A 17,357-nucleotide genomic window follows, 5' to 3' on the forward strand; every position below is an offset into this window, starting at 1 on the left:
CTAATAGGAATAAATTAAATTTAAATAATAGAAATACTGCAACCAGGGTGTTGGCACATGCGACTCAGGTAAATGAGTGGGGTAATTGACCTTCCGAATTGGGGAGAAAATAGAGTAAAATTAGAAACATATATCATATATAATAAAATAAATAGAGTACAAAATGAGAATAAGCCAGAGTCACATGTGCCAACACCCTGGTTGATGAGTATAATGTGGGGATTGGCCCAAGAGGCATATGCCAACTCTCTGCTTGATAAGAATAATATGAAAATTGGCCTGAGCCCCATGTGCCAACGCCCCGTTTGCTGAGTATAATAAGAAAATTGGCCTGAGCCCCATGTGCCAACGCACTGGTTGCAGAGTACAATAAAACAATAGGCCCAAGTTGCGTGTGCCAATGCCCCCTTTGTCGAGTATAATACTAGAATTGGCCTGAGCCTAATGTCCCAACACCCTGGTTGCTGAGTGTAAACTAAAAATTGCCCCAAGCCACACGTGTCAACACCCTGGTTGCTAAGAAATACTATAGAAATAGGCCAGAGCTGCGTGTGTGTTAACACCCTGGTTGCAGAGTATAAACCACATTCAGGGTGAAGACTAGCATATGAGAATCCACCAGACACCACATCTTCTAACTGCCACTGATGCAGCATCACTAGGCAGCCAGTGCTCTCTGAGGAAAGTTCAGCGCCCCAGCTCTGGTACATCAGCTCACAGATGTCTATACTGAGCCAGGGTTTAAACTCTGAAATCTGCTATGATTTCTTCTTTTCAATCAATCAATCAATCATCCTTTCTTTTCACCCGGGAAAAGCATTTAGGGTGACCCTCATTTATTTACAATGTTGCCGAGCATTTCGACATCAAAGGGATTGAAAACATTTTATAATATATTAGAAATAATATGGAATAAAACAGTAAAAAAAAATAAATAAATAAATAAAAGAAGTACTAATTTTAAATCAACATTTAATATATATAAATAATATATATATATATATATATATATATATATATATATATATGTAAAACTGAAAATTGTAAATTACCATAAAAATCTAATTGACAAAAAGTAAAACATTTAAAATAAGTAAAAAGATAATAGTAAAAGTAAAGTAAAATGTAAAGAATGATAAGAAATGATGAAATGTATAATAGAACTAAGAACAAGACTGGAAATATAAAACATTAGAATAAAAAATAAATAAATAAATAAAAATAAATTTTAAAAATTAAACGTTACATGAGAAAAAGCAACAATCACAACAATTACAGGCTTTTGTTGTTCTGCTATTGTATTTTATTGCTTCTCCTCCTTGGTAATCCCATTTTAGAGTTTACCTTTCTCTGATCCAGCCAATCAGATAATTACCAAGCCCTTTCTTAGTTCAAGGTAGTGTGTTAGATCAGGAAACCGCTAATTGTAAAATTAGTTGTTTTTGTATATAAAACAAAAATGAATAAATGGGTGCTATGCAATAATAGAATTTTAATAATGACAGTTTAACGTATTTATAATAATGAATAATAATCCCAGGTTGCAGTGTAGACCTGTTGTGTCCTGTAATGTTCTGAACGGTGAGAAGCAGTTTTTTTTTCTCTTTCTGCTTTTGCTAATTCTCTCCATGTGGAAAGCTTTGTGCTCCATATGGCGGGAATTCCTGCACAGCTGTTGTGGATCAGGAGAGGGAAGCACGGCTCGCTCCCCTGAGGAGGGCGTTCCTCATCTCGTCCTCATCCCTCGTTCCTCTCCTCCACTGCCACTCTCACTTCTTCCCCTGGGATGTAGTCACGATAAATCAGAAAGTCTCCCTCACTCCAGAGCTACGTTCAGCGTTAATTAGTAGCTGGAGATGTGCAAATACGCATGCACACACACACACACACACACACACATAGTGCCAGAATAAGTAGACACACCCACATACTGTATTTTCTACTTTTACTAAATACATAAGGTTTTTCTTCTTATCCGATTTTGTCACAATTCAGCTGATTGGCTCAAAACCTTGAGTAATAAGATTATTTAATGACTGAACACAAGTAGTGGGACACCTGCTGATTTATTGTTTCTTCTGAAACCAAGGGTATTAAAAAGAGTTTTTTCCTGTTTTTGTTGGAGTAACTGTCTCAACTGTTTAGAGAAGTCTTTTTACTAGACCCATTAATTCCACTGCTCCAGAGCTCAATGCTGGAGGCTTTATACCCCTCTAGCACAAACCTGGCATTAGAAATATTGTGGCAATAATAATAATAATAATAATAATAATCCACAGTTACCTCAAAAAATTTTGCATAGATCTCAATAAAGCAATAAAGAAGAACTCGAATTTAGCAAAAAACAATGAGAGAAATCCACCAACCTGAAAAAGAATAGTGTTTGCAAGCTGTAATACTTGCCAGAAAAATTGTTTAAAAAAATAATGAACAGTTTATTTATTTCATTTTATTTTTTTGTCTTCGAAAATCAGATGAATTTGACCAATGTCAGCATGCTTGGTTCAGTGTCAGAGGTTAGAGGTCCCCTTCAGGGAGGGGCAGGAAAAAAGGGATTGGTTATAGAGTGAAGAACAAGCACAGCTGTATAAACCATCCTCTTGCTCTTTACTTATTCACTCATTCACTCTCTTAGAAGAACAGAGTGTGCGTGTGCATGTGTGTGTGTGTGTGTGTGTGTTTGTACAATGTCATATGCCCTGTTTGGGTGAGATTAGGTTTTACCTAAGGACAAGAGGTATTTTTTTTTTAAATGACTTTCACACAGGATAAAAAGCTCAGCATAAATGAGATGGGAGTAGCTACTTAATTTATACACTACCATTATCTCCATCTTTTTTCTTGTACCCTGCAGGGACGTAACAGTACTATACATTATCCTGACGTAAAATGTTTGTCATCTGATGTCATGACCTACATTCAACCTGAAATTAAGGTCTGTTGACATTGGTGGCCAGCTGGGATAACAAGGACTGTCAAATGAATGCATTTACATTAATTAAATAATCCCCCCCAAAAAAAGTACACAAAAAAAAATCACTGAATAATCATGTTTATTGGTTTCTGTTGACTCGGCACTAGGGTTGCAGCGGTAACCGGTTTCACGGTATACCGTGGTATTAAAATGCACGGTTATCATACCGTGTGTGTTTGCTTATTACCGGTAAAACGCAAGCCAGCGGAGAAAGTCACCCGCGCATGCGCAACTCTGCTCCGCTTCAGCTGCTCAGCACACAGCGGTGAGAATGGCAGAAAGTGCATCAGACTAGAGCTTAGATTCTCTGCCCGAACCAGACCTGACCCGAGGACCGACCCGAAATCGGGTCCGTTCGGGCCGAGATTTCCCACCACATTCCTCGGGCCGGGTCGGGTTGGGCTCCAGAAAATAGTCTGAGATGTAGGCATCTGTTTTTTAATTATATATTTTATTTTTAAATAAAGCTCTGGTGTGATAATCACAATGTTAATGCTAAGTAACCAATTATTATTGTTAATGAAAACGAACCAAATAACGAAAACTGAAAGTGAAACTTAACTAACTTATTTATAAGCGCTGTTTTCACTCCCGCAGTTCTACAGCGGGAGGTGTTGTGCCGATTCTGTCCGCGAAGCGGGAGTCGGATTGAGCAGGGAGTCGGATTCGGCATAACAGCGGCAGCGCGGCTGCACCTCGCGGTCCGCGGTGTTAGTTGTAAGCGCTCGCGCTAGCCGCAAAATACGACAGAAAACACTGAGAAACTGCAGAATTATGAATTGGACTAAAATGAGCACGAGGAGATAAAAGAGAACCTTTACCTGTGAGTAGCTCACATCAGAACACGCAAATCTCTCTCTCTCTCTGTCTCTCTCTCTCGCACGTGAACTTCTCCGCACTGTGTTTAGCTGTTCTTAAAAATCATTTTTATTAAATAATAGTTCTATGCTTCTATGTTAGTGTTAATTAACATAATTCTGATCATATTTCGCTCATTCAAACAGCCTGAAAACAGACTTGTAATCTTGTAATCAACAAGCTTGTAATCAATGTGGCCGTAGTCACAGCTAAAGGAGGAAATACATCAAACCTGTTCTCCATCTCCGAGAACACCACCCCGCTGTGCAGCGCAAAGTATGTGTTCAGTTTATAATTTTACCTAAATAACCTAAATAAAACTTCTTTGTAATCGTGCACAACCCATGCGGTAAGCGCCCGCAAAAGCGCTGAGTTATCCGAAATTTGGGCACGCAGGTACAGGCGTGAAGTGCGTGCTACGATGGATTCACGTGTCCGTGTAAAGGTACTGGCCGGACTGGATGTGAAAGACGCCATTCATTTACATGCGTTAATTTTCAAATTCTGACGTGCCTGTTTTTCATATGTTGAAGGTTTTAAGGTGTGAAAGCCTTAAAATAGAAATCTCTATTGTGAGGATCATGTCAGAAATAAATCCCCTCTTTCTGCAGTATCTGGTTATATACCAACTTTTTTTATATATATATACACACTCTTAATGCCCTTAAGAGTAGTGGAAAAACATGGTTTCCTTCACCTGATGGTGTAGTTTCTACAATAAATAGTTAATTGAACAAAAAAACTTTGTTGTAATTTCTTTAAGGGTCAGTTTAATAATATATGTAACAAACTGTGATACCGTGATAACCGTGATACCGCGGTATTTTCCGAGACGGTTATCATACCGTGAAAATCTCATACCGTTGCAACCCTACTCGGCACTACAGTTAGTGTAATATGAACAAAACGACTGTACTTGATGCCCTTGGCCCATGCCTATGTTCTAGTTAATTGCCTTTGTGACTAAAGACCAGACTAATCTACAGACATCATGCATATCATATTAAACACCAAACCTTACTTTATCTATCCAACTCATATCCAGTTACCAGTAACATCATTCTGATATCATAAATCAAAATTCATTTAGCTTGGAAAATTAGCATTTAGCAAGCATTGAGACACTAGCTGCATGCCGGTGTTTTGAGGTTAGTAACTAAAGAATCAAGTGAACCATAGCCATAATCCACATATTATCTGTCTGTATGTCTGTCTGTCTGTCTGCCTGTCTATCTATCTATCTATCAGTTGACTGAATGCTGCAAGCATACGCAGTTTCTGAAAAGTTCTGAAAAAGTTTTCTATAGCATATTATATATTTTTTATCCACATGTGGACTCACACCTGGGTTAATATAACCTGAGTTTAATATTTACAGCTTGATTAACAGGAGATAAAAGACACTGGAATATTTTCTAACCAGTCTCTTCTTTCCTTCGTCTTCTTTCTTTTCGTTTATGTAATACACTCGCTGTATTTATTTGATTGTTTTACCAAATTAACAATTATAATATGTTGTCTCTCTCTTTTTCTCTCTCTCTCTGTCTACCTCTCAGTTGTCTGGAGGCTGTGAGCACACGCTGGTCCTGCAGGACTTTGCGGCCGGTTGTGCGGCTGAGCTGAGTGTACAGTCAGGTCAGACGGTGGAGGTGCTGGAGCGTTCTGGTGAGCGGCCTGGCTGGTGTCTGGTGCGGACCACCGAGCGTTCCCCACCACAGGAGGGTCTGGTTCCCTGCAGCACCCTGTCCGTCTCCCACTCCCGCAGCAGCGTCGACATGGACTGCTTCTACCCCACCGGCAAAGGTAGGGTCACGGGTCACAGTCGGACCAGAACACACATTGTAACAGGACTTACCTCCTGACATACAGGACTCAGGACTCACAAACAGAGCCAATACACCTATTGCAGTTTAGCTCCACTCACTTCAAAAAAAATTTTTTTTTTCAGATCTGGAATTCATGTTGAGCACAGTTCTGTCCTCTAATAGGAGTACACCCCTCGCATTTCCTCATTTATTTATATATATTTTCATGGGACAAATCTATAGAAATTAATCTTGGCTATAGTTTAGAATAGTCAGTGTACATCTTGTATAACTGTATAGATTTACTGTCTTTTAATAATTCAAACATAGCCATTAGTGTCCAAATAAAGAATACCTAAAGGAGAACTCCAGTGTAAATTTGACTTTTGTTGTTGTAAAACATGATAAAGTGTACTAACCTTTGTTGAATAGCCCACTGTAACGCGGAAGAGGAGGCAGGATGCAAATGCAAGTCTTCTAACAAAGAACAAAGCACTATGGAATAATATAAAGAAAAGGTAACTAAAACAAAACACTAAGAAACAGAGGATGAACTGAAAGACTGAAACAAACAAGCAAAAATAACAGACAAAGAAACAAACTGAATAAAGCAAACCTGGAACACTAAGGACAAAAAACACAGCAGGTCTGAGGCTAAACAAAACAGATAAACAAGATCCAGACAGAGTAACAGTACGAGGTCAAACAAAAAGCACGACAGAGAACAAAGGAGCACATGGGGTATTTATACACTGGCACACACTAGGGACACCTGTGAAGGTAATAAGGGGGCGGAGATACAAATGAGACACAAGGTGATAACACTAATGACTAGAGCAGGGCTAGGGTGGAGACTGGACAATAACAAAACAATGCCATGTCCTCAAAAAAGCACATGGCTAGGAACACAAGATAGGAAAACCGAGGGCAGAAGCACATAGAACCAAAAGAGGGAAAAACACAGGACAGATACAGTGACACCCACCTCTATTCTCCCGCAGTTTTCCACGATCCAGTAATTTTATTCCGTTTGTCCAAGCATGCTTTAGAATGGATGATATGGGGCATATTTTGCCCATGCAGATAAATTGCTTTTTAACCACTGTTTACAGTTCTAAAGCTCTTGATGCCTCGTTTTAAATGTCAGGGCTACTTTGTGCCTGGATAACGGTGTAAAACGTGATTTACAGGGTTCGTGCAGTCATGAAGAACCTGGAAATGTCATGGAATCTGAAAATAGCAATTCTCAGGCCTGGATAAGTTTTGGAAAAGTAAAAATACCCAGATAGTCATGGAAATTTGGTCTACAAATCTTTGTATTTCCATTTATCGATGATGAAAAATTATTTTGAACTAACAAATACGTCAGCTGAGAGTTAGCTCAGTAATTTAGCCCTACACAATGGAGCTCTCAGGATCTGATACACATTTCAATATTAAAGATCGTGTGTCAACATTTTTATCAGATTTCTATTTAGGCCTACTATAATCAATTTGAATTATAATTTTAGTTGGTTTTTGGTTTTGTTGTCCCTGTCTGCACTGATGTTTTACAAATCGTATGGTCATGAAAATTTGTCATGAAGAAATCAAGGAAATGTATTGCTTAAGAAGTGTATGAACCCTGGATTTATCTGCAGGGGCAAAATATGCCCCATATCATCCATTCTAAAGCATGTTTGGACAAACTGAATAAAATTACTGGATCTCGGAAAGCTGCGGGAGAACAGAGGTGGGCTATTTCACAAAGGTTAGTACTCTTTATCATGTTTTATTACACCCAAAGTCAATTTCACACCGGAGTTCTCCTTTAAGGTAGAGGTGATGGACTAGCCAAATATGTCTCCAGACGCAGACTCGATTGAGCACCTGTGGGGCATCCTTAAGTAGCAGGTGGAGGAGGGCAAGGTGTTGAACATCCACCAGTTCTGTGATGTCATAATGAAGGAGGATTCCAGTAGCAACTTGTGCAGCTCTGGTGAATTCTGGTGAAATAAAGAGGTTTAAACGCAGTTCTGAATAATAATAATAGTGGTCAAACAAAAGATTTAGATTTTGAGCATAATTTGGACCTGTTCACTGTGAGGTTTATTTATTGTGTTACCAGCTATTTAATATACCTTGTGTTACAAGTAAATTTATAGTGTTATACACAGACTACTAGGTTATATGCAAATTTCATTTCCATACTGTTGTCCCATAAAAATATATATAATATAATATTTGCAGAAATGTGTTAAATGTACTCACTGGGGATCATTGGGATCCAAGAGGATTGTATATAGGTTGTATATGCCTTAAAATACTGTTTAAAAACTGCAAGTATTATCAGTAAAAGTCATCCAGCAACATTCCCGAGTTTAGTCCTGACTCATGTATAATCATTAGTGTTAAAACGGCATTGTGGGAAGCAGCTCCCGTTCCGTGGTGAGTACAGTGCTGTCTGGTTAAAGAATAATTAGGGTGAGATTATTAATTAACAGACGGGAGGAGTCACTGGAGATGGTAATGGCAGTAATGTTGTGCGTTTATGCAAGTATAAGCAAAGATACACCTTGTAATAAGATATATATACATACAGACGATGCCACGTTAAACAGATGATGGTAGATGAAGATGGATAGAGAAGTCCATCAGCATGAGATCTGGAGCATGAACATACTTCCTTGAACTATACAACTTCCTGTGTAGTAACATCACATCCTGTATGCTAGCAACAATAAAGAAAAACACCAAAATCGGCCACTAGGTGGCAGAAAAATGCTATGCCATAGGCTGTAACAGCACACATAAATTAAACAATATAAGAATTCATAATAATGCAGAGCTGTTCTCTCAAAATTTCAAATCACACAAAATAGCTCTTTAGTTTACTGCCAAGTGGGATTGTAAGAAAATATTAATATCAAAGTAATACAGCGTTTTGTTTTGCAGTATTGTACTGATTCTTTAAAACACACAGCCCTACGGCCAAGTTCAATTTTACCCTGAGTAAAAGGCACAAGATAAGATTTAAAACTGTTACACAGTGCACAGCGGATGGCACTTTTTTATAGATGTTCTACAGTATGATGGATATAGTAATTATTGGTAAAACCCAAAATCAATATCAGTTTTCCGGTATCAATATATCAGTATAGCCATATCTTAGTGTATCAGCTCCATCTCTTAAGTTATACATATCATTATGTTTTTTGTCTTTAATATTTTTGGTTGCTCAAGGCTAAATCCCATTTCTCTTTTGTACCCCTACCTTTGTTTTCAAGTGTAACCCTTCCTCTTGAAAGAGAGTCACAAGTGGAAGAAGGTGAAATCCTCCCCTAAAAATGGGAGCGATAGAGTTTAGCAACCTAGCTACTAGTTAACCCTAAGGCATTGTATATCTTAAGAAAGAGGGCAAGTGGTGCAGAAATGTATTATTATTGTCCATTCTTTAATTCCTCTGTGTTTATTAGCTTTTATTTTAGTTCTCTGTTCCACCTTAAATGCTGCAGCCTCTGCCAACTATTGCTTAATTTCAGGTGGAACAGAAAATTTAGCTAGCTACTAAGACAAACTTTTAACAATTGTTTATGCTTGTTATAAAAGAAATGGCCATAAAACATTGAAGCTGCACATTAAACTATGGTAATATATTGGTTATTATCATTTTTAACAAGAAAAATAAACACATTTGTGGGTTTCGTTGGTCACGGTGTGCCGCTGCCGTCCTGCCAGTGATTCTCATAGCCCTCTGTTTTGAGTGTGCTTCTAAAATATCTCAGTTTGAAGGGTCACACATCCTAACACTTCCCCCTTCCTCTTACCAGCTCTTTATGTATTTCGGTAGGGCTGTGTATGCCATATTGGCTGTGAACTTGCCCATATATGTATTACGATACAGGGCTAACAATTTCAGTACCTCGCAATGGTTTGCAATTCTTTAAATAACATTTTAGTAAAATTGTCATAGTATTAAATGTATAAAAATTCAATAAAAGAAAAGTTTATGGAAGTTTTTAAGGAATCAGAAGAGTAGGATCTAATGACAACACTGCTTGTCACCAATCTTTACAAGTTAATCAATAATTTACCCTCTATAGTACAGCCCACTTTTTGTGAGATTTGGGGTCGCTGTTGATATAGCAATCAAAAACTTTGAGAACCGCTGCTTCAGTACAATTCCTGTTTAATCTAACTGCATGTTGCCCTGAGGTAACAAATATAAAAATCCGGCTTTTACAGAGTAAATGAAAATAAAATATTCCGAATAGGCTTTAAAATAGGCTTTTAAATATACTTCTTCACATATAAAAAAAAACATGAAGGGACTGTGTAATAATAAAAAAGTGGTTTGTTGCCTGAGGGCAACACCATGCCATTGAGGGTTTAAAATCCATACTGTGTTTTTGAAAATCGATACAGTATAACAAAACTAAATACAAAAAAAACTCTATATGATTCAATGAGTCCATTGGCTTTAGATCAGTCTTTAGATAGACTGGTTTCACATACGTATTTGGACACAGTGTAGAATTAAAGTGATACTAGGGTATCTCTGACTCATTCAGGATAATTAACCTCATAAATACTTTTGTCAGTTAACTTTAGTTTTAATAGTTTGAGCTATGTTTGGAGCACTACAAGCAACAAAGGCACAGTATTCATTTGATGCTTGTTGATGATTTGCAGTTTCTGGAGCACAGCAAACCTGTCAGCTTGGTTGTTGCTGTGCTAAAGCTTTGCAGTAGAGCCAACAGTGTTTGGGTGAATACATTTCTTATCAAAATTGAGGGTAAAAAGTTGCAAAAGCTAATTATTAGCGTGTTTAGTGTGAAGGTTATTCTGTGTCTCTGAACAATATGATTTTATCTTGGTAAATGCCCAATGAGTAGTAAGATTTGAACCAGCAACTTTCTGGTTGCTGGATCACTTCAAGTACTTGGCTCCTGGATACCTGCAGCTAAAGATATACTGTTATGAACATCTCTTTTCCACCAGGGGGTGCTAGTAGTATGTTATTTTGATATCATGGACTGCATCTAAGTGGTGGTGTTGGTTGGGGGGGTGGGAAGAGAGGTGATTTATAATGTTTTGGGCACGAGTTCAGGATACCTTGAGATAGTTCTTAAGCCTGGTCCCCTGGCAGCTACAGTGAGTGATGAAGATAAAGTGGGTGATGGGGTAGCGGCAGGTGTGAGGTTGTTAGTCACAAGGCTAAGGTACAGCTGGGAGGTTTATTAGAGGACTGAAGAGGAGGAGCTCAGGCAATTGAAGTGTGATCCATTTCCCAAATATTATACTTCTGAATAACACTTGTCTGAGCAAGAAAATGGGAAGTAACATAATATTTCATATGTGTTTTATATTATATGTCCTTCTATCAGTAAAATAATTCACAAACCTATATAAAAGCCCAGTCATGCAAATGATATACTGTGAAAAATACTGTGATAAATATTTTTGGTCATACCGCACAGCCCACTTTTGAAAGATAAATACACATTTTCTGTTTTACATTCCCAAGAATAGGTGCTGGTGTCTTAATGCCGGTGTTCTGCTAAGCATCTTCATGAAAATCCACCTTAGGTCCTTTTTTTATCATTAAAAAGGTAAACATCCCCCCAAAAACAATAAAAATGTGCATTTTTTTGCATTAACCTGTAGATTACATACAGAATACATATTTAAATTAAAATGTCATATGTTTTCACAAGTTTTCATCTGAAACACATACATTCAGTATATATTTATTCAAACATTTAATCTTCTGTCAGGTACTCTATGTCCAGGACTTTGTGCTGACCCCCTTATTACCTCATTTTGGTACTGAAAATAGAACGGCCACACTAGTCAGCGTGATGAATGTGCTTGGGGTGTCTGTGTGTGTTGGCATGAGGCCAGCCTTGTTTAGGGAAGTGTGTGTGTGTGTCAGTGTTTGGAAGTCTGGGCCCTGCTTCTGCATTAAGGTCGGTAGGATTGTCGTGGTTGGGCTTCCCCTGGTCTCGCAGGTCGACTCTTCCTCTGTTTGTGAGGCAAGGGGTTTTAAACGTCCCTTCAGGGGGCCTCATCTGTTTACACCTGCTATCTGTTTGGGCCTCCAGTCTGATTGACCCCACGCTAAGAATAGGCAGAGGAAATGGGTGGGGGGTACAGAGCTGGTGGGATTCTGAGGAAAAAGTCAGACCCTGGACAGTAATTAAATCCAGGGATATGTGTGCAGAATACCAATGTTATGCTTATTTAAACCAGATTTAGAAGAAATTTCAGATGAGTGATTTAGTTGTCAAATCTATGAAGTGTAAGTTTAATCTCAAGTCTCTGGGAGAAGAGTCTGAGTTGAGTGTCTAGTAGAGGTGGACCTATTAGTGTTTTGGGGCTGATGATCAATTCTATCAAATGTGGTAATTCCGCCTAATTTGTCTGTAAATAAACCCCCCTAAACACCCCTAAATATCCAAATTGAGCACTGCTTGTCATTTTCCCTCCAAAATGTCAGGTGACTCGTTAGTTTTACTAAGTCTCAGGTGTGTTCAATTTTGTAGCACAGCTCTCACACTCTCTCATACTGGTCACTGAATGTTCCAACATGACACCTCATGGCAAAGAACTCTCTGAGGATCTTAAAAGACAAATTGTTGTGCTACATCAACATGGCCTTTGGGGTGCATGTTGAAGTCATGTTTTAAGGTTTATGGAGTGTGAGACAAATGTTAGATCTTTAGGTGCAATTCCTAGTCAAGTCACAAGTCTCTGTAATACAAGGTCAGATTGAGTTTTGAGTTCTGGGTGTGGAAATGAGTTTTCAGTCTCTGAAATGAGAGCCTGTGTCAAGTCTTGAGGATCTGAGGACAGAGGTCAAGTCAAGCCTATAGTCAAGGTATAGCATTAAGTCTCCCCTTGGCATTAACCCTCAGCTGTTTCCAGTAACTCCTGTTCTTATGTAATTATAGGTACACTGACATAACAATAGGAAGACTGGCTTGAAGATCTCACACAACACCTCTGTTGTGACATTTTATACAGTAAGGGTTGAGCTGTGGTCCTTTGAGTTCAGTTAATGGTTTATGGGAAGTAGTTAACCACTCTAATGTTTGAGACATTCTGTTGCACATCAGATGCTATTAGTTTTTCTAAAGCATTGTTCAACAAGATGAAGGCTGTGAAACTCAACCATATCATGAGACAGCTAAATTATTTTAATCATTTTGCTCGAGACAAATGTTTGTTAACATTGTTCTTTCTGGAATTAGAAGTAACTGGAAGTTTTGCCTGACCTGTCAGATCAGTTTATGATGGATTTTCAGTTGCTTTTGTTGGTAATTTTAAGATTTAGATGCAGAGCAGTCCATTCTGTGCTTTTCTTCGCACTGTGGTTGGCACTTTCTAAGGCCAAAAAATATATGTTTGACTGTTTTAGGGAGCTAATCAGATAGCATGAAAAATCATCCCAAGCTCGGCTGGTGTATGGCAGTATCGGCTGAATGTAGGAGGCTGAATGTGCTTTATACTTGGCAACCAGGGTGTTTGGGCCAGAATTGAACCTAGATTCAAACTAGAGATGGGCCAAAACCATTCAGGCCCAGCGTCTGGTATTCAGCCTGGAAATTTTTGAAATCTTTTTTGCTATCTGCAAACATATTTAACTTACTTGTGAGGCTATTACTGTATTTTTCACACTATAAGATGCAACAGATTATAATGCGCATTATGCAACACTAATAAGGAACAGGGGTGTCGCTGTGTTTCCCTTCTAATTCGGCAGCAGAATTTTCTTTTAAAGTCACACGCATGCTGGATGTTAATGTACACAGATTTCTATCCTGAGAACTGTTTGTTTTGGTGAGTAAAGTGCTTCTGTTTAATTACAGTAAGCGTCGATTTCCATATTTCTACTAAGGCTGGGTGCAGCAGCATTGGCATTAGCGGCTAGCCACTAGTGCTAGCCATGGTTAGCGCTAGTAAATGCCACCCTACAGCACTAAACTTAGTAACCCTGAGTTTTCTGGTAAGTCAGGGCTATATTAGCTAGCGGTTCGTTCCACATAGCTTCTTGTAACACGATAACCGTGTAGGCTACAACCCGATATACTCACCTCTGAATAACAAAAGATCTAGCGCTGAGCGCGGTTAGTGACTAATGCTAATGCTGCACCAGTAGTGCTAGCCAAGGTTAGCCACAGGCTACAGGCAGATAATACTCACCTCTGAACAGCAAAAAATAGTACAGTTAGCGGCTAATGCTATTATTAATGCAGAGTGTTTTTACTGCCCCTTACAACCTAATTGGTAAAATTCATATAAGGCACACCAATTCATAAGATGCACTGACGATTTTTGGGAAAATGAAAGGATTTTAAATGTGCCGTATAGTGCGAAAAATACAGTAATCTGAACAATACACTTACACACATCCCAAAACATATTTGTATAATTGTTGGCTAAAATATGGATGGAATAAATCAGTCTGCTCTTTGGAAAAGTAGGTAAGGAAAGTAGCTTGAGGTAATTTTACACACACACACATTATGATATACACCCTGCCCTTCTAAAGTGGGCCACTGCGGTATGCAGTCCTGCACTGTTTATAGCAGGATGGAGACACACACACACAGACATACACACACACTTACACACACACAGTTCTTCTTTGTTTTGCATGCAAATGTGTTTATGTAACGTGCGGTTCGCAGACTGTTAGTACACAGGGTGAGGTGTAATATTACCCAAGCTGATCGGTCACTTATTTACATTACACCTGTAACCTTCCAGCACTACATTCCTACCATCAAAACTCAACACCCTCCGCCTGCTACTGCTGTCTCACTCTATCAATTCTATTCTATTCTATTCTATTTACTTTTGCATTAATGACCTGACTGTTTCAATAACAATGTTGCCTTAACACACAAACATCACAACTGGATAAAAAAAAAAAGCTTCCAATAAATAAAATAAAATAAATGAAAGTCAATATTATTAATAATAAATGTAACAAAAATAATCCAATACAGTAATAAAATAAACATTAATTTTAAAATAATAATATTAATAATAATACAGGGTTCATACGGTCATGAAAAACCTGGAAAAGTCATGGAATTTCAAAATAGCAATTTCCAGACCTGGATAAGTTTTGGAAAAATAAAAATACCAAAAAAGTTTTGAAAAAAAAAGTGGAAATTTTCTCTACAAACCTGTGTTTCCGTGTATTGACAGAGAAAAGCTATTTTAAGCTAACAAATACATCAGCTCAGAGTTAGTTCAGTAATTTAGCCCTACAAGATAGAGCTCTCAGGATCTGACACATTTATTATTATTGAAGATATTTTTTTATCAAATTAATTTTAAGCTTACTGTAGTGTATTTGGATTAAAGTAAATGTATTGGTTAAAACCTGTATGAACCCTGATAATAATAATAATAATAATAATAATAATAATAATAATAATAATAATAATAATAAAGAGTATTTACTTATTTATTTACAATAGTTTATGGGGGTTGGCAGGGTGAGGGGTAGAGCTTAGTAGGTTATAGGTGACTTATACTTCAGTCTCTCTTTCTCTCTCTCTCTCTCTCTCTTTCTCTCTGTCTCTCACGCACTACTAGATAAAGTAATTCCCTTTCTCTGCTGTATCTCTCTCTCTGCTGTATATGCTGTATCTCTTTTTCACACATACACTCTGTTTCTCTACTAGATATATACTCTCTCATTGTCTCACTTCTGAATATACTATTTCTCTCTCTATCTCTCTCATTTTACTGCATATATACTCTCTCATTGTCTCACTTCTAGATACATACCTTTACCACTCTTACTCTAGTTATTTAATATCTGGATATACTATCTCTTTCACACTCTCACTCTTGTTATTTCATATCCTGAAATATCTCTTTCTCACACTTCTACTCGTGTTCTCCAATATCTGTATATACTACTCTCTAATACTCTCTAATACTCTCTCACTCTCTTTTTCTAAACAACATATATATTCTCTTCCTTTACCTTGTAGCTATATTATCTCTCTCTTACTCTAATTTTCTCACTCGGAAATATACTATATCTCTCTCTTACACACAGTTTCTCTACTTATTATATATAAATATATATATATATATATATATAGAGAGAGAGAGAGAGAGAGAGAGAAATTATGTGTGTATATATATATATATAATATATATTCTCTCATATCTGGATATATAACTCTTTCTCTCTCGTTCTCTTTCTCACTCTTTTTCTCTACAAGATATTTACACTCTTATTCTCTCACTCCTCAATATATACTATTTCTCTCTAACTCAATTTTAATTATCTGCTAGATATATACTCTCGCATTCTCTCACCCTAAATATAATATTTCTCTCTTTCTCTCTTTCTGAGCTTTACAACAGTAATACCAGCATCAAATTACAATAAAATAAAACAACAGTTGTAAATAAAATGAACAATGGTTAAAATAAATGTTCTGGCAAATGTACAAAGGGATATAAATATATACAAACAAATTATTTTAGTGAATATTAAACTCTTTAATAACTAAATTCAACTCTTTCTCTCATTATCTCTGTGAGATACAATCTATACTCCCCCTCTCACACTACTTGCTCTTAGCTGGTAGCGCTCTCTTTTTCCTATCTCTCTCTCTCTCTTTCTTCTTCTTCTTTTTCTCTCCGCCCCTGGTTCCTCCTCTGTGTGTGTGTGAGTGTGTGTGAGTGTGTGAGTATTAGTAGTAGGGCAGGCTGAACTTTCAGGTCCAGCTTCAGTGCTGAAGTGCTACAGTTACTCTGTTCTATCTGTCTCTCGCGTGCTTTCTCTTCCCTCCCTCTTTTCTCTCCTTCTCCCTCCCTCCATCCCTATTTCTTTCTCCCTGTCTGTCTGTCTCTCCGTCTTGTTCCTGTGTGTGGCCATGTGTTTGGGGCAGTAGAGGGTCAGCATGCGGAGTGTGAGGTCATGTTGTTCTTGTGGAGAGTGTTTCAGTTGGATTATTAGGAAGGTCTGCTGCTGCGAGGGGACAGGTGCGTACCTTGCTTTAGTGTGTGTGTGTGTGTATATGTTTTAGTATTGTATGTAGAATTATGTGACTGTGTGTGTGTGCACTGTACAGTGTACTGTGTGACATTGAGCTGTGTGTGGCATATGTTTGCATATTTTTTCCAGTATACTGTGTGTGTGTGTGTGGTATTTTCTGTGTTAAGCGGCTGATAAGGTCACTGCTGATGTTGGATTGCTGGCGTTTGTGTGGTTAGTTAATGATAATGTTAAATATATGACCGTAATCATTAGCGCAGCTCAGGCTTGTTCTAGCGGCAGGACGAGCCGGACCCTGACCTGTCAGAATTACCGCAGTGTAAAGAAAATATCAGGGCAAAACTAAAGTCTTATGGACTTCTAGACTTCTGGACTTCTAGTAGGGCTGAGCAATATGGATAAAAAATAATATCTTGATATTTTTTAGCTGAATGGTGATATACGATATATATCTCAATATTTTTTCATCCCATAAGGTAATAACAAAAAGACACTTCTGAGACAAAGCTACATGTTTCAGATTGTATATAGGAACTTTTATCATTCAGTGCCTGTATATCCTGTATATTAAAGTATCCTTGTAGTTCTAGCAGCTTTTTATACCGTTAACTTGAAATTCAATTTAGACTAATTAATTATAAAGAACAGATTCTTCAAATTAAAAGGTTCTTATCATCAACATTCTCATACCTGTGTAAAGAAGGAT

The 17,357-nt window shown here is 37.7% G+C and overlaps 1 protein-coding gene across 3 annotated transcripts in view; it reads left to right on the forward strand.

Moving 5' to 3' along the window:
• The window catches only part of kalrnb (kalirin RhoGEF kinase b), a 176,322-nt gene that overhangs the window by 125,917 nt on the left and 33,048 nt on the right, over positions 1–17,357 (forward strand). For 2 of the 3 annotated variants that reach the window (XM_022673454.2, XM_049479170.1), the window contains one exon: positions 5,389–5,635. In XM_022673454.2, coding sequence (XP_022529175.2) covers positions 5,389–5,635 — 247 coding nt within the window. Of the gene's footprint in view, positions 1–5,388; positions 5,636–16,330; positions 16,639–17,357 lie in introns of those variants that run through there. The other variant, XM_049479171.1, reaches the window with a different exon arrangement.

This window comes from Astyanax mexicanus, chromosome 5 (assembly GCF_023375975.1).
Source record: "Astyanax mexicanus isolate ESR-SI-001 chromosome 5, AstMex3_surface, whole genome shotgun sequence".
Taxonomy (NCBI): Eukaryota; Metazoa; Chordata; class Actinopteri; order Characiformes; family Acestrorhamphidae; genus Astyanax; species Astyanax mexicanus.